We start from the raw sequence: 22,808 nt of genomic DNA, 5'->3' as shown, positions 1-22,808 counted from the left end.
AAGGTTAAAGCTAGTAGGTTGTTGATGGGTTGGTCTTTGCTCTACTCAAGAGGATGGATGCCACTTTGACAAAAGGGGAAAGAGGGCTAGAAGTGGACCACCCAAAGATTAAAGCGAATAGGTTACTGATGGTTTGGTCTTCTCCCTATTGAAGAAGATGTATGGGAGTCACCCCTAGATGGAAATCCTTACAGGGTAGTTGGAGGAGCTCTTAGAGGTGAGGACAATAATGGATGACATAGGTGGAAAGATGCCCTGTTGTCTTGAAATTAAGATCAAGCAGCCAAAGATTGTAACTGGCATAGTCAAGGCCTAGAAGGAATCTTGGATGATGCTCGTGAATTGTCCCATGTGATAGGTGGGTTGATCCCTCTTTGAAATGGACTCTTTGAAAATGACTATTTAGATTTTCGATTGGGCCTTTGATTCAACAACACTAGGGATTACATAATAAAACTTGTGTGCAATGTTGTGTAAGAAAGACCTAAAAATATTGTATGATGTAGTAGAGCAAGGCATCAGAGAAATCAAGTTAATCGATACCATCTAGGAGGAGTGGGACCTCCTAGCTCAAGAATGACTGAAACTCTTAGAAATCGTAGTATTAAAGAGGAAGAATGGCCTAGCTCTAATACTGTCTCCCATAAAGAACAAATTCTAAAGCTCATGAGAGCAAATCATAAGAAGAGGTGTTGGAGCTAGAAATGCAGCCACATTTTGTGGGGGGGGGGGGGAGGGGGGCAAGGCTAGTAGGCCTATCATACTTTAGCTAAAAACAAAAAGAAAGATGGAGAGTCAAATACCCTCTCTTAAGAGTAAGTATGTGGAAGAAAAAAACTAGGGAGGTTTGGCAACAAGCAATACCGCTCAATAGGCCCATTCCATCCTTTGGAAGATAATCATTGAGGGATTCCTAACTAAGCAAAAACTAAGAGCTTCCTAACTAAGCAAAAATTATCCAAAGCAAGGGGAGTTTCTCCAATTTGCCCCCTATGTAAGAGAAGTAAGGAAACTAAAGAACACCTCTTTTGGGAACGTCGAGAAACAAATATTCTTTTATACAAGATTAGGAAATGGATCTGGAGTGTAGGATTTGACAATCGCATTTGGCAAAGATTAGTGCTCTTTGGAGAAGCAAAGAGAATGGATGAATAAATGATCGAGGGTGTTCGGACAACTGTGATCACTTAAGCACACATGGTCATTTAGTAACACCAGGGTTTTTGGAAGAAGAATGAGGTCATAGGCTTTGGGTGATACGTTCAAGAGTGCCATCAAGAAATCATCTCTATGTTTAGAGATGCAAAAGCTTGCGCCACCTAGGTGCAAGGGGTTTTGACTTAAGAGAACTTGAGAATAAACTATCAATATGTGCAAGCAGCACAATAACCGTCGTCAACAAGTTCACGTTGATAGTTTTAGATTAACAAGTTCATGTTGACAATTTTACTTTGACAGTGCCCATTGATAACGGAAAAAAGATTCCTAGTATTATGCATCAATAATCATTTGGTCACTCATTGGGCAATTGGGTACATGCTCGAAATATTAAGCGGATGGTCGCTCTACCTATAACAATAGCCTAACTTACACATGTGCCTTTTACAGGTGGTGCATGAAATGCCTCTTACTTGTAAAGCAAGCCAGCAATGGTGTGAAGGCGCGACTTGTGCTGCAAAACCATTGTGCTGCATGGTGGTTATCAAGGACGCAGTAGCGATGATTGCGAGAGACATGATGAATCACAACGCAGGAAAGTAACAGAGAGAGGAGGGAAGACCGACTGGGAAGGCCGTTGTTGTTTCATAAAGAACTTCGGGGGGGACCGCAAGCATGAGCGAGGAGATCGATAAGCATGTGCTTCGCAAGTACCATGTCTGTCAGAAGCTTGGCAAAGGGGTAATTCTTGTCATCAGAACAATCGCACGTTTATTTTTGCCGTAACAATGTCTGAACATGATCGTGATTTGCATCTATGCACTCGTGATCATCAAACGAGGCGGAGAGTGTGTGTTGTAAATTCCACATGAATGTTATTTTACAGTTCAAGACATCTTGTAATGAACGCAGCATTTGGCCACCACAGGCCTCCTGCAAAGACCCCGGTCTTTGAAACGTTGCATTACAGCATTTGGCTGGCTTCTTATGAAGCATTGTGTGATGCTATTTTGCTGGATTATGAAGCATTGTGTGATGTGACTGGATCGCCATGAACCACATTGCAAGCGGCCCGGTGACAAATTGTATCCTAGTGCCAGCAGTTTCTATCACGCTCTACATTAGGATCTTCAGAGGCCATATAATTGGCTATGGTTTTACGACACTTCTCAACTGTGCTAGCTTGTGAAGGTTCTCACCAAAGAGAAGCCCTTGCTGCTGATGATGCTGCATGGCTTACATGTGAACACCACATACAATGCTTTCAGAGACGTTGTGCACTTTGCTACTCCCTAATTATGACTAAAATTTTAAGAGATACACTTGGACTTGCCGATTTCACATCAACATATCATCTAGACCCCTTCCACAGCCTCTGTTTCTGTTCTGCAACAGCTAAGGTTAAACACATTCTGTATACTGGGAAAATCTGACCAGCATTAGATTGGTTGGAGACCACATTTATATTGTGCATTAGATAATAATGGACATGTTGTCTTGTGCACACTGTGCTCGGGTTTGCACGGTGACAATGTACTTCTTTTATTGCTCATATAGTTCCCAAACAGATCATGGTGTGGTTTGCCTTGTTATGATTTGTGAACCCATGGTTATAGACAGCTATGAAAGTCAATATCCTTAATTTTATGAGCATCTAGGTGTAAAATTTATCAAGAATGATTTATCCGAGTTTGAATCATATCAAAGGTATGCTAGGGTGCATCAAAGCTTAGGTTAAGAACTTGGTGTTACAGGTGGAAGCTTGATCAGCAATCCGGGCTCCTTAGGGCACACATTAGAATCTCTTTCTTCTCCTTTCTCTGTCTTGGGCTGTGTAAGCACTCCTTTACAATAGATCAAAATTAGGATTTGTTGTTTATAGCAGATTAGTGGCTAGGGTTTGCAGAAATCAATCATTTTGGGTGTGGAATTGCTTGTTGAAGACATTCTAGATAGCAGGTTTACAGGTCTGAATTACTTCAATTTGACATGTAATTGAAGGTGCATTGGTTAGGGAAAAGCTCTAAGATTGTTGGACTATTAGGGCTGAGACCTCATTGAACGAATCGGATTAGTCTGGGACTGAGATTGTTGCAAATTCCTCGTTGATTTCAATCTAGTAGCAGTGAGAGACCATGGATGCATTTCTCAATGTCATGTCGGTCAACATTGAAGTGATTGCAACTTTTTATACTTATAAATACACTAGTTTGAGTGTGTAATTGAGATAGATTTAAAGCTCGTTTATCAAGGTTGGTGAGAGCAAGTGAGGACATAGTAGTTGGAGCAAATTTGGTCCATTGAAGAGCTAGGTACGCGAGGAATCATTAGTGAAAAGAGTGTTGGTCTGTGACAGCCACATTCATCACATGGATGGTTCACAAGTGTTTTGTGTAAAAGCCGATCTTCGGTATTAAAGAAATACCATAAGGGGCACTCACTTTGAGGGTCAATTCGGTGTCATCTACTGTGCAAGACTGCTCTAGCACACTCTCACATGATATCATCACCTATGTGAGGACATAGAGTTTCCAGCCAAACAGGAGACTGCATTGTTGCTGAAAACTCAAATTTCAGCCTGCTAGTCACTGCTGTAAATGCAAAATTTTTGCGTTTCATAGGTGGCATTTGACAAAGGTAGGACAACCACAACTCTCTTCTTGGAGTTGTTACTGATTTTCCCTTTGTTCGGGCACTCCTACAACAAAATGCAGCAGCCCTTCTGTGTTTGCAGTTTATACAAAGACGTCTAATACTTGGTTCCAAGACTTTGATGACTTGAATGAGGAGGTTTCCCATCACTCCTTTGAACGACGGTGTGATTATCATGAAGAATGGAGGTTGCCGAGCCCTTTTATACGGTCTTATCATTTGGAGCAGCCTTTTCTTCCCCCATATCTCCATGTTTCATATAGTGCTTGCTCTACTAGCTTTAAAATGCCTAACATGGCACCACTTGTCCAAGTGCTTGTTCTCCCTTCTTTATCCAAAGAGGACTGGCTAGATGTTTCTTACTATTTGCTTTGGTTATGGAAGGTGGAATGCATCCTTGACACCTTTGATCTTTGGGAGCTTGTTAACCTTCCTATATCCCGCCGTCTGGTGGAGAACCTCTGTGAGAGAACATCAATGGATCATGTAAACCTATGGGATAGGCTCAACTCTCGAGCTCGATCCTTCCTTTTCACGAGTTTACAAGATTCTATCCTAGTGCATGTTCGCTGGTTGAAGATGATGGTAGAAGTATGGAAGAAGCTTACGTCTTTGTATAGTCGGGAGGCATTTGCCCACAGGATCTCTCTTCAGAAGAAACTTCAAATGCTTAATATTGATGACTCTCCTTCTACGAAGGATCACATCCACAAAGTGGAGGACATAAGGGATGAGTTTGCATTCCTTGGGAGGACTATATCTTCGGAGGATATGGCAATGATTCTCTTGACTTAGCTTCCATCTTCAAAGTTTTTTGTGTTCTACACCAACCTTCTTACATCGAGGACTTGTGAGACTCTTCTTTGGGAGGAGCTAGTGAAACATCCCCTGGACTCAACCTGCATATGAGACTTGATGCAAACCAAACTCACAATAAAGGGGACACTCTAGGTCATGACTGCATCCCAAGGGTTGGCATCCCATACCACCAATCCATGCCATCCGGGTGTTAGGTTGCGTCGATGAATGGACTAAGAGTCAAAGAGTGGTGATCACACAATGAACATGCATAATAGGGCTTTGAGTCCTATGAGTAGGACTTACCTATCCTAACCTTGAATTACCATTAGTGCATTCATACTAAGTCACTTCATGACCATTGTGACCAATACTACTAGTGCCCAATTGGATGTCCATGGATGTAATAGCTAGCTCCACTAGTCTTGGAGCATGATGAGTGTCTCAAAGAGGTAGGAACTCATGGATCCGGCTCCATGAAGGCTTTCACTTCAAGATGGAGAGGAGGGAAGAAGAAGGTGAAGCCAAAGGCAAAGAAACAGGATGACATGAAGAAGGAAAAGAAGGATGATAAGAATAGGCCCAAGTGTCCACACTGTGGAAAGGGTACTCATTTGGAGGAGTGTTGGTAGAAGTATCCCCATGTGAAGCCCAAGGAGGGGGTCTAAGGATTCAGAGGCTACCCTAGCTACCATTGAGTTTGTCTTCGTACATGTGTTTGAGGAGGAGGTTACCGCTCTTGCTTTATACCACTCTTGCTTTTTCCACTGTGGAGAAGCCTTGGCTTGTGGATAGTGGATCTTCTTTCTACATGACCTATCAATAGGATTGGCTTTAGGACATGAGTTCAAGAGGGGGATCCGTCACTATTAGTGACAACTCTTTGGTACCTGTTTGTGGAGTGGAGACCATTTCCCTATTTTTGGATTTGGCAACATTCTTCAGTCAAAGGTTTTTATGTATCAGATTTGGGTTTTAACCTATTGTCTATTCATGGTTTTAGATAGTTAGTTATTTGAGTTGTTTTTACCAAGGATATAGTGATTGTGGAGGATGCTTCTACAAGAGCGGTTCTTTGGACAAGTACACAAGAGGGTGGGCTTTATATGCTCATAGCCCTTTCCATGAGGACTCTCCATGAGCTAGGACTTCTTTGACATGCTTGATATGGGCACCTCAACTTTGATGCTATCAGGAGGGCTTCTTAGAAGGAGGGACTCCTTGATTTCCCTCTCATTCACACTCAATGACTTAGCTGTTTGAGGGCCAAGCAGCATAGGTAGCTCCATCCATAGGTTGCCACTAGAAGAGCTTCTACATTATTGTAGTTGGTACACACTGACCTATGTGGTCCTATGGGCATAGCCTTAGTTGGAAAAGCCAAGTATTGAATGATTGTTGATGACATTAGCCATTATGTGTGGCCTTATTTTTTGGAGTATAAGAGATGCATACTCCAAATTTTGCGATTGGAAGATTTTTATGGAAATGCAAATGTTTTTCAAGATTTGAGGCATTTAAGCAGACCATGGTGATGAGTTTTGTTCTAATCTCTTTTCTAAGTTTTGCAAAGATCATAACATTCGGATGGAGTACTTGCATCCAAGCACACCATCTGAGAATGGTGTGGTGGAGTGTGTCAATCAAACCATGCATGAGATGGCCTTGGAGCATAGCGGTCTTCCTCACTCCTTTTGGGATGAGACGATGGCTACTACGGTTCACATCTGCAACTGGTCTCCAACCTCCACATTACACGATATGACTCCCTATGAGGCTTTCTTTGAAAGAAGCCTTCGTTTTCTACTTTCGCATCTTTAGTTGTGATGATTTTGTCCATGTGGACAAGAAGAGAGAGGGAGCAAACTTGGCTCCAATCCGAAGGAGCATATCCTTGTGGGCTACAACATGACCACAAGGGGCTATTCGCTCTACGACTCGAAGAAAAGAAAGATCCATGTGAGCAAGGACGTGCTCTTCGATGAGACTTCTGATCCTATTTGATGGTTCTTCTTCTGCAGGTGGTTCTTTGTCATGGATTGATCCTCCCCCACCATCAACTCCTCCCCTTCCTTCCAGGTTACTTATTTGCACTCCATCTACGAATCCTCCCTTTCCTTCTTCTCTCTCTCCCCCTACTTCCCTTTCTTATTTGATGGCTTCTTCTTCTATTACTTTTGTCTTTGAGTATTTCTACTCCATCCCCATCTCCTCATGTTTTTTCTAGGAGCGTTGAGTCATGAGAAGAGAAGCCATGAGGGGGATTTATCTTCATCTATTGTGGAGTTCCTATCCTAGATAGGTGCATTGGAGGTACTGGAGGTTATTCAGTCTCCTTTAGAGCAGAACAAGCCTATCACCATTCTGCGATGGTATTGGTAGCTTATGCATGACTCAAGTGTTTCCCATTTTCTTGCTACCCGTATAGGCCCATGTAAGTCAGCCAAATTGTAGGCCCAGTGGGATAGTTCACTTCGCGTGAACTATGCCCTTATGCCATAGATTCTTTAGGATTGTGAGTCTACTATAGTATATGAGGCTCTTGCATAGGATATTTGCCATTGTGCTATGTAGGAGGAGCTTGATTCTATCAAGCGTAACTAGACTTGGGAGTTGGTTCCGCGTCCAACGAAGCAAAATGTGATTGGTGTGAAGTGGATCTATAAGACTAAGTATCTTTCAGATGGATACTTGGACAAGCATAAGGCTTGGCTTGTTGCCAAGGGATTTGCCTAGATGGTAGGGGATGGATTACTCATAGACCTTCGCATCTATAGCTGGGACGTCTATTATTCGAGCTATCTTGGCTCTTGCAACACATGACCATTGGCTAGTCTTCTAGATGGATGTAAAGTCAATCTTTCTCAATGGCATCCTAAAGGAGGAGATTTATGTCTCACAGCCTCTTGGATTTCTTGTGCAAGGAAAGGAGGACCATGTTTATAGGTTGTGGAAGGCTCTATATGGCATGATGCAAACTCCTTGAGCTTGATAGTAGAGGATTGATCGGTTCTTCTTGAGTGGCTTCCATCGATTAGATCATGACACAACCTTTATTACAAGGTTGAGGATGACACGTGTTTGCTTGTCATCTTGTATGTAGATGACTTGATTATCATAGGAAGTGACTCACAGGAGGTAGCTTGGACTCGGAAGATCTTGTGATAGGAGTCCGACATGATGAATCTAGGGATCCTACAGTTCTTTTTTGTCTTGGAGATCTATCAAATGACATAGGGCATCTTCATATCCTAGCACATATACATCTTCAAGTTACTTTCAGAGTTTGGTATGGCCAAGTGTCAGCCTGTTTCTTGACCCATGGACCTAGAGTCCAAGTTTTTGAGGATCGTGGATTCCCTCCGAAATGCTATTCATTAGAGGTGCCTTGTAGGTTCGTTGATCTGGCTTATTTATACTTGGTCAGACATTTCCTTTATGGTGGCATCCTTGTCTTCTTTTATGAAGACTTCTACATAGGCTCATTGGCGAGTTGCTTTGTGCGTTTTGTGCTATTTACAAGGGACTCACTCTTATAGGATTATGTAGGGCGAGGGGGTCACTCTTTTTAGATAGAGTGACTCAAATTGGACAAGTGACGTGGATTCATGATCATCTACTACAAACTATGCTTTATCCCTTAGATCGGGAGCTATATCGTGGAGTCATAAGAAGTAACCTATTGTGGCACTTTCTTCTATAGAGGCAGGTCATTTTGGCAAGTTTACCAGATTTGGAGACTTTTAACTATTTATAGGAGGTTCTCCTTAGATGTATCTTTGGCAAGTTGCTCCTCTGACTTCGGCATTCTCTTGTGTCTCCAGTGTTAAGATGGCAACCTCAACATGTGTGGACATTGATGATAGAATTCTTGGTTAGATAGATCTGTAAGTCTACACTTAGCACATCGGAAGTCATTATGATCCTCACATGGACAATGCCTTATCATTTATTATATTTGGCTTATTGTATCTTATCTATACTTTGTGTATATTGTATTGTGAGAAGAAGAAAGAAGAAAAACCAACAAGAAAACGTTTTGGCCTTCATCTCTCTTCTTGTGTTATTGAGTGAGCTTCTTTTATGTATTTCATGACATGGTATTAGAGCTGTGCCACTAAGAGAGGTTGGTTTTGAAGGCTTAAGTGAAGGAGAAGAAGTAAGGATTCAAGGAAGCAAGCAATCGGTAAGAAGCTCTTCCATTCTCTCTCTCTTTCCCTTAGATAGTGCTTGTGAAGGCATCGCAAGTAGGGTGGAGCGAAAATCTTAGATTGTTGTGAGATCTGATGAGCAAGCAAAACAATGTATATTTCGGGCTTGTCTGCCGTGTTTTTGGCCATTTGAGGTTGTTTTGGGTCCCATTTTATCTTTGCAAGCATAGTGACTAGGAATGGTTGGAATGGCCCCTCGGGATGCCGAAATGCCATTTCGGACCGAAATCCATTTCAAATCGCGTCCCTGTTGGGTGGGACGTTCTCTGCTATGTTCATGACAGGAAATGCAGGAGGAAACACGTTCCATGTTAGAAATGTGACATGAAATGCCATGTGGTACAGAACTTACTTGCAAAGTGACTAGTCAATTGTCCCAATTTACTACCTCTCGAATCACGCACTTGTCTCCTGCCAACGTCGCTTGTCTCTCACTCACGTGCCTGTCTTGGCTCTGCCCACGGCACCACATGAATGGATTGAAATATTAATTTATCATTGTGGATTATAGATCTTGGCTTTCGTATTTCACATGAATTATAAATGAAATATTATTTTTGAATTAATTTTAATTTTTAAATGCGGTTTCCGTTCCCACATCCCCATTTCCAAAGTTTGGCGTCCCCCTCACTATCCTTGTCCCCGTTTTCCATTTCCGTTCCCTGTTTCATGTTTTTATGTCTGTCTACAAGGTTGCCGATAGCATTTTAAGGGCATACTGTAAGTTTGGTTGTGTTGTTTATGAGTTACGGATTTCAAATCTGTACGTTCTAAGGTATTTGTCAAGGAGAAAACATAATTTTTATTTGTAAAAAGGTGGTAGATTGTATGTATTGTTGAGTAGTCAGTGAAAAATGCTACCTAGTTTATTACTATGTATATCTTGTGATGGGTTGTAGACGTTTTGCTTGCTGTTTGGTACTCAGTTATGTCATAATGACCGAGAATAGTGGAAATCCTATTATTAATAAACTAGAGAAAAAGAACTACCCATTATAGAAGTTCTGTGTGACAAACTTTCTTATTGGAAAAGGCCTCTTCGAGTTTGTTTCAAGTGAAGAAAATGAACCAAAGCTAAGTGATCCTGCGACTATAAAAGAATTAAAGATGTGGAAAGAATGGAATGCAAAAGATAAAAAGGTAATGTATTGGCTATTTGCAGATAACACTATATGGAGATATATAAAAAATGTAGAAAGTTCTCACATGTGGCTTGGACAACCTTTAAAAATATGTCTTCAATAAATCGGTATGGAAGATTAAACTCAAGCAAGAGTTGAATACTCTGAAGAAAGGGAATATGTCTGTAAATGAGTATGTTTTGAAGGTAAAAAGCATTGTAGATGCCTTAGCAGCTATTGATGCAATACTTGATGATGGTGATTTGGTTTTATCTACTTTGGGTGTTATGGGAGCACTAGATCGTACTCAAGAGACTAGACTAGATACAAAATTTGTTACAAGAATTCTGATTACAGGATAATCCCATGTAGGGGTACAAGGTACAATGATAACTTAACAAGATATGGAAAATCCCACAACTCGGAACTATAGGTATAGACAATAGGACTTGATAGGATATGAAGGATTCCACAACCCTGGACCATAGGTATTGATACAAGATATCAGAATTACAAGATTTCCCTCAATGGGGATGAACAATATACAAGACAATATTAGATAAGATCTCGTACTACGAGATTACAAGGTGACAAGACAACGGGAGTATAATGGAAGACAAGATAAGAACTAGAACTGGAACTTGAAGTTACTTACTTGGAGGTCTCGACTCCTTGAGCTCCCAAGATTAGCATTGGCAAGATTGAGGGGCTCTATAGTGAGCCCCTCCTTTTATAGTTGTTGGAGGTCAACTAAAGATCTTCTAGAATGTTCCATGATGACATCATCAATGATGCAGATATGGCATATCTTTTAGAAGGCAAGGGTGGATTCGCATGGTTGGCTCAAGGATATCCTGTTAAGGGTGCGTTCGCATGGGCTGTGGATTCATATGGCATGAGCAAGAATTAATCTGTACACTTAATCATGACATGTCCGTAGTGACGAGTTCCACGAGGAGTGGCTTGGTGGTTTGGTCCAAGTTTCTTTGGATTCCTCTTGTGAAAGTCTTTAACTTTGAGAGGTGCTCTTTGGAGATATTTTGTAGGTTCCCAAGTGCAATCATTGATATCATATCCTTTCCAGTGGATAAGGTATTCCAATCAACCTCGAGAGATCCTTGAGTTTAAGATATGCTCGACCTCAAATTTTTCATAATCTTCAATTTGGATAGGTGGTGGGGGATTAGATCACTCCCCCCTTAGTAGTGAGCTATGATATGGCTCGAGCAAGCAAACATGGAAGATTGGGTGGATCTTCATGGTGTTGGGGAGTTGGAGTTGGTAAGCAATTGGGTTGTTCTGGGCTACAAGAGTAAAGGGCTCAAATCTCTGGTGGTCTAGCTTGGTGGAGGGCCTTGTTGTCTAGAGGTTATGCCTGAGTAACCATACTTTATTACCAACTTTGTATGTTGGATGTTGGAGATGATGCTGGTCCGTATAGTGCTTGTACTGACTTTGAGCCTTTTGGATTTGTTGCTTAAGTTCTTGGTGTATATTCCTAGGTGTTGAGCTTTATCTCGGGCAACAGGGTTCTTTACTTGATTGGAGAGATATATATCCATCCTTGGATGCTGGCCATAGTTTGCAAAGAAAGGAGTTTGCTTGATAGATGCATGGATATTATTACTATAAGTAAACTCTACAAAGGACGAGAGCTCAAACGAATCATTGTGATGGTAGTTGATGGTGCAACAGAGATATTGTTCCAAGACTTGATTTATCCATTCTTTTTTACCATCAGTCGCTGGGGATAATTGGCTGTGGATAACTTAACTTGGACTCCAAGGAGGTTGCAAAGGCTCTTTCAAAAACTAGATATGAATTAGGGACCCCAATCCCTGATGATGTTGTCTAGAACTCTATGCAGACCAGGGTCACGCTGGAATGGGCAAGGGTTGTAGGAGACCATGTGGTTTGTGACGAGGTACCTTGGCCTTGTTGCAGGTATCACATGATTTTATATATTCCTTAACTTCTTTCCACATCTGGGGCCAACCAAAAATCTCTTGAAATAAGCTCTAAGGTCTTATTAACTCCAAAGTGTCCTACTACTGGGATGTCATGGCGTTGTTGGAGTACCTGGAGTTTTCGGCTTTCTTGAAGGGATGTAAAGTAGATCCTTATAGTATAATAATCCATTAGTTTCCTAAAACTCACAAATTTTATATCTTTTTTCCTCTTGAATTTGTCTCTTAACATTGTTGGCCAAATTATCATGCGGCAGGGCTTCATGGATTTAAGCGTATCAAGGTAGAGCCGTCTTGGTGACAACTGGAGATGGTTGCTAGGTGGAGGTGCTCTGGCTTGAGTAGTATTGCTCGTTGTTGATCAAAAGTTGCTTCTCTCTTCTTAGATGCCAGGTAGGATCTTCTTGATAAAGCATTTTATTGTCATTGTTGGCATCTTGGGTGATAGGTGATGACAAAGTCAAACCTAGATAAGAAGTTACTCCAGCGGGATTGTCTTTGATTGAGGATGCGGGTTGTCATAAAGTATTCTAGATTTTTGTGATTTGTATAGACGATAACTTTATGGGCTGCACTCTCTAGATGATGACGCCAAGTATTAAAAGCATCTACAATGGCAATGAGTTCTTTGTCATAGATCTCATAGTTTATCTCTAGAGGGTTGCAAACATTGAAATATGATATAAACGTATTGGACATGCAAATCTGCAAAGGCTGAAATTAATGTAGTCCAAAGGGTTGGTTACAAGTTTTTCAACATTTAGAGTTACAAAATTACATAAAGTTTGTGAAGCATGTTAGTTTGGAATACTTGATGTTGTGCATATAGAGACTTAGAGGTTACATTCATTGATGATATCTCTAAAAACCTTTGGATATATTTCATGAAGAAAAAGAGCAAAGTCTTTGAGTACTTCAAAACTTTCAAGGCTATTGTTGAAACAGAAATATACTTGAAATTTAAGTGCTCGAGATTAGATGGAGGGGGAGAATAATTCTCTAACGAGTTTAGTGACTGTTTGAGGTCTCATGGAATAAAGTGATAATTTTACATGCAAGTATATTCCACAACAAAATGAGATTGCAAAAAAAAAAAGCAAACATATTGTAGAAGTTGCATGGGCATTGATAATTGAGAAAAAATATCTAAGCATTTTTAGCTTAAGACTACTCATATTGTTGTCTACATTATGAACAAGTTTTCTATAACTACAATTCATGGTATGACTCTTGAAGAACGTTTTATAGGCAAGAAACTTAATGTATCACACTTAAAAGTGTTTGGATTTGCATATATTCATGTGCTTGATGAGTTAAGGAAGAAATTAGACCCCAAGAATGAAAAATATATTTTCATTGGATACTTTACTGATCATAAAGGGTATCATTATTATAACCCTGTTAGTAGTGAGTTTTGGGTTACCAGGGATGTTATTTTTGATGAGATGAGCAGTTGATATGTATCTAGTGGAGATGCATTGGATGATATTAATGATTATGATAGCCATATGTAGACACAAAAGCAAAAATCATGGACTCTTAGTAGATCGAAGATATCATTTGTGGTAGTAGATCTATTGTCAATCCTTGGTCTGGGAGACTAAGGAGCAGCCCTACATCTTCAAGTACATCTACTGGTGTTGCAGGTAATAATGAAGAGAAGAAGAAAGTGTTTGATGGTCATAATACATCTACCAATCATGTAGTTTTTGATGGAGACTCTAGTGGCTTAGAGAGGTTGGATGATGAGCTTGGTATTGCTTGAGTTAAGCCACATGGTGTACAGAGAGCAAATGGTAATGTAAAGACTCCATTGAATGATCCTACTATATTCAGGAAGATAGTTGATGTTCAGGGTGAGATCTATAGTTTTCTAGTATATAGATGAGATAGAAGACTCTACTATATTCAAGAAGATAGTAGGGAGTTTGATCTATATGACCATTACCAGGGCAGACTTGAGTTATGTTGTTGGACTTGTGAGTCAGTTTATGCAAGTATCTAGAAAGCCTCATTTGGATACAATAAGACGTATATTGAGGTATGTGAAGTTCACCTTGCATTATGGAATTCTTTACGAGGCAAGTAAGGATGTGCAGGTGATTGGGTTGATAGCAGGTTTATAGAAGATCTACTGGCAGATTCATGTTTTCCCTTGATAGCGGAATAGTTACTTGGAACAACAAAAAACAACCAACGGTTGCTTTAACGAGTACAGAGGTTGAGTATAGAGGTGGTGTTATAGCAACATGTGAGATGGTATGGTTGCAAAAGCTATTAGGTGATTTGGATATGTAGGGTGATGGTCCAGTTGTCATTTACTATGATAACATGAGTAGTAGACAATTGGCTAGGAATCCAGTGTTCCACGTGTTGAGATATTTGCAATCACACCCACTATGGCCTCTTTGTATGAGGCAGTTCTGGGCTTAGGACATGCAGATAGATATTCCATATGCACAAAAAGGGAAATTGCTACCCATCCAACAACTATAAAGCATTGTACTTGACTACCACTTCAATATATGATGAATGTAATATCATGATGCTTTCCTATTTTAGTTAGTGTCATTGGTCATTGTCAGTCTTATACACAAGATTGTGTTTATGAGTCCAAGTCTCAATCTTGGAACCTAATTCACTTGTGTAACAGGTTAAGTCTTGTCTATGATATCATGAGCTTAATCTTAATCTTCGATCCACCATAGCCACTGCCATACTCTAGATCCGTGTTTTTCAACATGGTATCAGAGCACAGTCGAGTATGGCTCAGCTCAACTTAGCTCTTCTCTGCTCTTTCTCAGTTCCTTTAACTCTGGTCAGCTCAGTTCCAGCCCATGACTTCATCTCTCAACTCTACCTTCACTTGAGCTTCCATGGCAGCCATAGCCAGCTGCACCCTGTTAGCTTGAAGCTCTTATATCTCACTCCACAGGTCAAATCTCCTAGAGCTTCCTTCTAGAAAAGTGTTTCCCTGCTTACACAACTTCCTCTTGTCACCTCAATCACTGACATCAGGCAACCATAGGCTCAACATTGTTAAAATCCTCAGTCATTGCCATAGCTTACAATTGTGACCTGCAGGACATACCCTGCTTGGAGTCTCTGGATCTCACAGTAGAGGCCATTTCAGCTCACGATTTCTTCTGAGGATCTCTTCGTCACTTTAGGGCGCTTCTCCTTGGTACATCACAGTATGACATTGAGCCTCCCTAACTCCAACATTGCGTGGATTGTCTGTCATTGCCATGTTTGTGCCTGCATGCTGTTCGTACTGACGAATTGTCTCCTGCGCTACGCGATGTATCCTGTGAGCATAGCTTTGATAGAGTATCAAGTCAGCTTCATTTTCATAAAAAAAGCTTCAAAAATCATAAAGTATAGCTTTTGCAATGTCAAAAAAACTAGGCCATTGTCAAAAACCCTAACTGTGACTCCATAGCCATGTTCACCTAAGCTAAAAAATCTCATCATTTTCTCTCTCTTGTTGTTACGGGGACGTGAAATTTTGAGATGCTTTAATCTTGCTAGTAACATTTGATTAAGTTATTAATCAAATGTGCAAGGTTGTTTAGCACATGTGATGCACATGGCAGTTATTTCATGGGAACGGGCCAAGGACCCCGAGGATGCAGTGGTTGTTAAAGGTAAAAGTTGTGTTAAGTTATGCGAACTGGGTTTTGGTGGTTAGTTGGTGCCAGGTTGGACCCTAGGACAATTGTTTGGCCATTAAGTGTCAGTGGTGACACTAGGGACTAGCATTAATTAATTAATTAGTCTAAGGGTCAACAGAGGTTGGGAACCACTCTAAGTTGCAAATGGCCAATTTCATTACAGATGGGTATGTTTAATTTTTGGCAGGGTCAAAAGGGCTGAAATTAATTTTGAGAATTAATTAATTTTGAAAAATTAATTTAATGACTGAAAATGCATTAGGAAGACTGCCACTTGGAAAAACTTTCCCATGCAACTAGAGAGAAGGCTGTTGGAGCGTGGTGGAAGCTGATTTGTAGCCATTCTGAGCTTAGTGGAGGGAGAGGAGGTGATCAGATTTGGCTCTGAGAGGCGACGACGACTGATCGCGTGTCGTGACAGGATAGGGGGCAGCAGGTTTTCTCTTCCGCCTCAAGAGAGGCGGCGGTAGGAGAGGAGGGCTCGTCAGTGAAGCTGATATTTTACCCCTCTTTTGAAGTTGTTGGTGCCATCAGATTTGTCATCAGAGCTACGAATCAAAAGATACATTTCAGCTGATTTTCTCTCTCTCTACAGTATTCTCTCATCTCCTCCAATCTGTGCTCAAGCATTCTCAGTAATTCTCAGTCATTGGTAGCAGAGTACAACCAAATTTGGTGGACAGCAGAGAGTTTACTGCTGTAAACCCTAAATTACAGCAGTAATTAGGGTTTAACAGCCACCTTGGGACCCGTGCCATCAGCCAAAGGCATTGTACACTGAAATCAGCACTGGAAATTCGTGGAATTGTGAGGATTTCAGATGCCAGCCCATCTATTGTGAATTTGGGGCAGCATTTGACCAGTAGGGGTTCCATTAGAGCAAGTCCTGGGTGAAAATCAAGGGGCAATTTGCCCGAATGCTTTGCTGATTATTGGAATAGCAAGGGGCTTTTGAATTGGCCAAGGAGATCATGAAATCTCGGCTTGTAATTTATCCATCAGCAATTGAAATTAAAGAAATACCGAAAGCGGTGTTAATTTTGGGGCCAACAGGGTGTCCACTGTCCAAGTTTATGAAGGTAAAGTGAGCATTTCAGTTTATGTTCATTTGCTAATTACTGTAATTAAGTGCTTAATCAGGTTAAACCACCCTATTTGAGAAGGAAGGCTGGTTACATGGTTCCATTGCCTGGATAATCACTCAATCTCTCGATTTGGTGAGCCCGAGGCACCTGATTGCAAGCCAAAGCTTTGTGCTAGTGCTGATTTTTGTGCTTAGCTGAGAAATTACAGCAACATGTCTTCATATAGTGAGATGGAATCAAGCAGTGATGATGCCTCTCACTATGGACATTCTCATGGGAATAAAGGAAATGCAATGCCTAATCTTGGACAAGGCTCTCATGATGGACAACAAGCTGAAAATGTTGCTGTTGGGCAAGATGCACGGCCTTCGAGCCGTCATGAGGTAGATGACCAGCAAAGTGAAGAGGAATTTGATGACCAGTTCAAGAATTGGATGAGGACAACAGCAAATCTCTTTGCTGAATTGGCAAAGGATCCTCAGTTCATCCGATTTTTGAATGCTCCAAAGAAGGACAGCAAAGGCAAGAAGAAAAAGTCAACTTCTACACCTTCGAGACAGCAAGATGCACCGAAGGTAGTGCCAAATCCTTCACTTGAAGCTCCTAAAGAGGCCAATGAAGCTAAACAGTTGGTACCTGTGGGGCAAGGAATGCAAATGCAAGGCCATATGGAAGTGCCAATCCAATGGATTTTGGACAGCTAGGCATGCATGCTATGACGGGGCAGCCAGGATACTTTGGTGGTAGCACGATTTTTCATGCAATGGTTGGCTAAGGGCCGCATACGAGACTGCATGGCACAAATCCCTATGGTATGCAGCAACCAATGCATGGTGTGCAAGGCCCATTGTTTTCGGGTATGACTGGAAATGTGCAAAACCCTATGTATGGTAGCATTGGCTTGATGCCTGGGGCACAAAGTGGAATGTTTGGCAATGCATCTGCACCTCCGAATGCTTATGGGGCTTAAGGAATGATTGCTGGTCATCCAAATGCTTCATTTGGGCTTTGTCATGATGTAAATACAGCAAATGCACCCTTTTTGCAGCAGCGAGTGTATGACAACTTGACTCCCAAAGGGGAAGCAAAAGACTATGATGAGGATGGAAAAGCAGTGAAGTTTGAGTCCTTCAGTGGTGCACAAGATAGGCTGAAAGCTTTGACCTTCATTCAGCAGGTTGATGCAGCCTATTCAGGGGGAAACTTCATCGAATCCTCTAAGATTTGAAAGGCAGCCACTTTCTTGAAGGGAAATGCATTGCAGTGGTGGTCCATGCTCTTGATGCAAGGTAGAGCAATGCCAACATGGGTACAATTCAAGCAAATGTTTGCATCGAATTGGTTGACTAGTACCTTTGAGGTGGATATCATGACAGCTTGGAACAAGCTTGATGCAAAGGAATGCAAGAATTTAGAGCAATACAATAAGAAGTTTTGGGATGCATTGCTGCCCCTTACTTCTTATTGTGCCGTACCCCTTCATGAGCAAGTGGAAAAATATGTATGTGGGCTGCCCAAAGGAATCAGGGATTTTTGCATAAAATCCACCGTGCCTAGCATGTCTCAGCTCATAGAGATTGCTGCTACAACCGATGCTTTGCTGCGTGGAACGGATTTGGGCTTCCAAGAGAGCGGGGAGAAGCCAAATAAAAAGTTGTTTAAGACTGAGAAAAGGGGCATATTTGAAAACCAGCCTAAAAAGAGGCCAAAACAGTAAACAAAGGGCTCGAAAACATTGGCACAACGTAGGGAATTGATGGCTGCAAATAAATGCTTTATTTGTGAACAGGAGGGTCATATTGCAAAGAACTGTCCCAATAGGCAGCAAGCTGCAAAATTAGAAAATTAGGGAGATCCTAAGGGTAAAAGGCCCAAAACATCAGTGGGATTGGTGCTCGATGTTGTTAGTGATCAGCCCAATGATGATGCTACTGAGTTGTGTAGAGCATGGAGCAAAATTAGGGATCAGCATGCATTGATCTTCTTTGATAATGGTGCACGAGCCAACTTCATCTCTACTAACGTGGCAATCCGTCTAGGCATCAAAGAGGATGAGATGGGAGCCATGGGGGAAGTTGGAATGGCATGTAAGGGTCATGGAGAACCTGTCACACCACTCATTGGAAAGCTTCTATTGCACATACAGGGATATATGGACAACGAAGAGTTTTACATTGCTCCACTTGAGGGTTGTGATGTGTTGCTTGGTATGCCATGGTGCCACTGTATGCATGCAGTGATTGATTCATATGCAAAAGAGATCATTATTCAACATAAGGGAAAGACACTCACGCTTGATGTAAAGTTGAAAGGGGAATCTGTCCCTGTTTTAATCTGCAGCTGCTATTTCTAAAGTAATGAAAAATTATCTTTTAGCGTATTTAGTTTTTGCTAAGGATAAGGATGATAGTGAGAATGTTGGGAATATATCTAAATTAGAGAAGGATCCCATGTCATTTTTGAAAATGTATGCTGATTGCTTCTCTCAGTCACTTCCAAGGCAGCTACCACCTGAAAGACCTGAAGATCATTGCATAGACCTTATCCCTGGAAGTAGCCCTCCTAATAAACCACCCTATAGAGTCAGTGCAGCCCAACAGGAGGAGATTATGAGTCAGGTAAATGAGCTGTTAGAAAAAGGGCTGATTCAGCCTAGCTCATCCCCTTTCTGTTCTCCAGTGCTTTTGGTGCAGAAAAAGGATGGTTCATGGCGTATGTGCATTGACTATCGTGCTTTGAACAAGATCACGATAAAGAACCGTTTTCTGATCCCTCGGATCGATGATGTTATGGATAGATTGCAAGGGTCAGCAATATTCAGCCGTATGGATTTGAAAAGTGGGTCTCATCAGATACGCATTAGACCGGAGGATGTGTCTAAGACAGCTTTCAGGACATCTTTTGGGTTATATGAATTTCTTGTCATGCCTTTTGGACTTACGAATGCTCCTATCACTTTTAATCGGATGATGGATTGCATCTTTCGGCCACATAGAGTATTTGTGAGTATTTTCTTTGATGACATGATTGTCTATTCAAAGAATGAGACGGAGCATAGAAAGCACTTGGACATTGTTTTCAATGAGCGCATAGTCTGATTATCAACAGCAAGAAGAGTGAATTCTTTTTGCATGAAATCCACTTCTCCCGGACATATTGTTTCTCCTGATGGTATTCATATGGACCCTGCTAAGGTTGAAGCAATATGTTCATGGCCAGCTTTGAAAAATGTTCATGAGATCCGCAATTTCTTGGATTTATGTTCTTACTATAGAAAGTATGTACGCAAGTTTACTGAAATCACATCTCCATTGCATGTGTTGCAAAAGAAAGATGTGCCATTTAGATGGATAGCAATGGAAATTTCAACATTTGAAAAGTTAAAGGAAAAGATGACTTCAGATCCTGTGTTTGTGTTGGCTGATCTAAGGAAGTCATTTGTAGTTCAGTATGATGCATGTGGCAACAACATTGGGGCTGTCCTTATGCAAGATGGCCAAGTTGTGGCTTTTGAGAGCCGAATTCTCCACGGTGCAGAGAGGAATTTATAGGTTTATGAGAAAGAGCTCTTGGCTGTAATTCATGTACTATCTACATGGAAACATTATTTGTTGGGGGTTGATTTTACAGTACAGACAGACCATCAGACTTTGAGGTACTTTCTGACACAAACAAAGTTGTCAGAGAAGCATATGAGAAGGACGAATTTTCTCTCTATGTTTCATTTTCATATTGTATACATTGATGGTAAAAAGAATGTTGTGGCTGATGCACTGTCACGTAAGCCATAAATTTCAGCCGTCACTATGGTTTATTACACTGAGTTGGATGCCATGAAAGAGCAATATGTTGTTGATTCGGACTTTGCTAATGTTTATGATTAGCTTTGCAATGGCCAAAGGCATGAGCATTTTATGCTAAAAGATGGATTTTTGTTGATGCATGGACGACTGTGTGTTACAAAGCAGTTGAGGCCTAGAGTGATCATTGAAAGTCATGCTCCTCCGTATGCAAGACACAGAGGTATTGATGCCACAGTCAAGCCAGTGGAGCATTTCTTTTATTGGCTAGCTTTGAGGCATGATGTAGAGCAGTATGTTAGGGCATGCATCATATGTCAGAAGGTAAAGCATGATGGGCAAAAGATGTCGGGCTTATTGCAGCCCTTGTCTATTCTAGATAGGCCTTGGCAGAGCATTGCTATGGACTTTATCTTTGAGCTTCCTAGGACACCTACAGGGAATGATGGGATATGGACTATTATTTGCAGGTTTAGCAAACAAGCCCATTTCATTCCGGTGAGGAAGAAGATAAAGGCTGATCATATGGCATGATTATTTATGCCGTACATTTTCAAGTATCATGGTATGCCTGAGTCGATCATCAGTGACCGAGACCCTCGGATGACCAGTCTATTCTGGAAGGTGTTATTTGAGAATATGGGTACCACGCTGAAATTTTCATCATCCTTCCAGCCCGCAGACAGATGGTCCGTCTGAGGAAGCAAATTCCATAGTGTTGGATCTTTTGAGGTGCTATGTTTCAGACCACAAGACACAGTGGGAGAAGTATTTGCCATTGGTTGAGTTTGCATACAATAATACGATGCATAGTTCCACTGACAAGGCCCCATTTGAGGTGGTTGAGGGTGGTAAGAAGGTTCCACCTATTTTGCACACTAAGGATAAGATCTTTGAGGCTGATCGCTTTGTGGAAAGCTTGGATGCAGCCTATGCAAAGATAAAGTATGCACTTCAGAGATCATAGGACAAGCAAAAGCGGGCAATTGATTGCCATAGATGTGCTTTGCAGTTTGTAGAGGGCGATTATGTATTGTTGCATTTCGAAAAGGCAAGGCTGAAAAAGATGAAGGGAAGAGAGAGGTTGTATCCGAAGTTAAGCATGAGATACTATGGGCCTTTTCAAGTGTTGGAAAAGATCAGCGATGTTGCATATCGGCTAAAATTACCTCCACATTGGCGGATACACAATGCCTTTCTTTCATGTGAGTTTGTTGAGACCTTTTCGTGGTGATGTGCCAGAAGATGTATCTGCTGAAATTCAGCTAGAGGTTGAGGAACTAGATGAGATCTTGGTACCTGAGTAGATTTTGGCACATAAGGAAAGGAAGGTCAGAGGTGAAGTTTCCAGAAGATATTTGGTGAAGTTTCAAAACTATTCACCAATGGATGCAAAATGGATGGAAGAGGATGACTTGGCAGACCATCCTCAGTTGTTGCAACTTTATCTCGATACCTTTCAGTGAGAGCCGACTTTGGATGGGGCTTAGTCAGGTTCAGCAGAGCGGGGGTTCGGAGCATTGCCTGATGCTCAAGGGGGAGGTAGCACTTCCACTCCACCGGTTTTGGATAGCTCTCGTATGTAGTGGATCTTAGATGTATTCAGCATGCATCCAAGGTACTGTGCTGACAGTATGTCTGCCATGAGGTCACTACTCAATGTACTAGTCACTGTGAGATATATGTAGATGAGTATGGTTGTCACCGTTGGCTCTGAGACTATACTTATGCATGAGTTTTTGGACCAGTTTGACATGAGTTTTTGCCTCAGTTTTGAGATCAATTTGTGATTAGTTTCAGCTTAGTTTTTGATCAGTTTGAGAACCGTTTATGATCACTTTGGGATCAGTTTTGCATCAGTTTCTGATCAGGTTTTTTTTACCATCAGCTTGTGATCAGTTTGGAGTCACATTTGCAGCCATTTGTGATCAGTTCTCATATCAGTCCATGATCAGTTTATGATCAGGTCATGCTCAGTTTTTAATGGTTTATAGCTGATTCCACGGACAGCCGCATGTAACAAATGTCATTGATAGTTTCAGCCATGGTTTATGCTGAGAATATGCTTTACTGTGGTTTTGAAGTCAGAACGGTTGAGAAACATGAGTTATGGATGCATCCAATGGTTTCTAGCTACAGTTTTGGACTGTTTTTCAGTTTTCTATTATGTTTTGGTGGCTGGAAATTTTCAATAAGTTTTGCGCATATGCAACGGTTCGACAACAATGGCCAATGTTGTGGTGACTGTCATGCCAAATTGAAATTCCAGTGCAATATACTTTTGCTTTGGCCCAATGCAGTGCAATCGAGGACGATTGCAAGGTTTTCAAGGGGGAGGTTTG

At 41.3% G+C, this 22,808-nt stretch overlaps 1 protein-coding gene across 3 annotated transcripts in view; it reads left to right on the top strand.

The window, feature by feature from the left end:
* The first annotated feature begins 1,583 nt into the window (after positions 1-1,583).
* Positions 1,584-22,808, top strand: part of LOC148037189 (uncharacterized) — a 59,903-nt gene continuing 38,678 nt past the window's right edge. The window contains exon 1 of one of the 3 annotated variants that reach the window (XR_015690600.1): positions 1,584-1,899. Coding sequence is in view for 1 of the 3 variants with exons in the window: in XM_087676110.1 (XP_087532236.1) it covers positions 1,834-1,899 (66 nt within the window). In the remaining 2 variants the exon portion in view is untranslated. The remainder of the gene's footprint in view (positions 1,900-22,808) is intronic. The other 2 variants (XM_087676110.1, XM_087676111.1) reach the window with 2 other exon arrangements.

This window comes from Lygodium microphyllum, chromosome 4 (assembly GCF_053477565.2).
Source record: "Lygodium microphyllum isolate KBCC chromosome 4, Lygodium_microphyllum_v1.1.10, whole genome shotgun sequence".
In the NCBI taxonomy this organism is placed as follows: Eukaryota; Viridiplantae; Streptophyta; class Polypodiopsida; order Schizaeales; family Lygodiaceae; genus Lygodium; species Lygodium microphyllum.
Note: the sequence above shows the minus strand (reverse complement) of the source record. Positions and strands in the feature narration are given on the sequence as shown.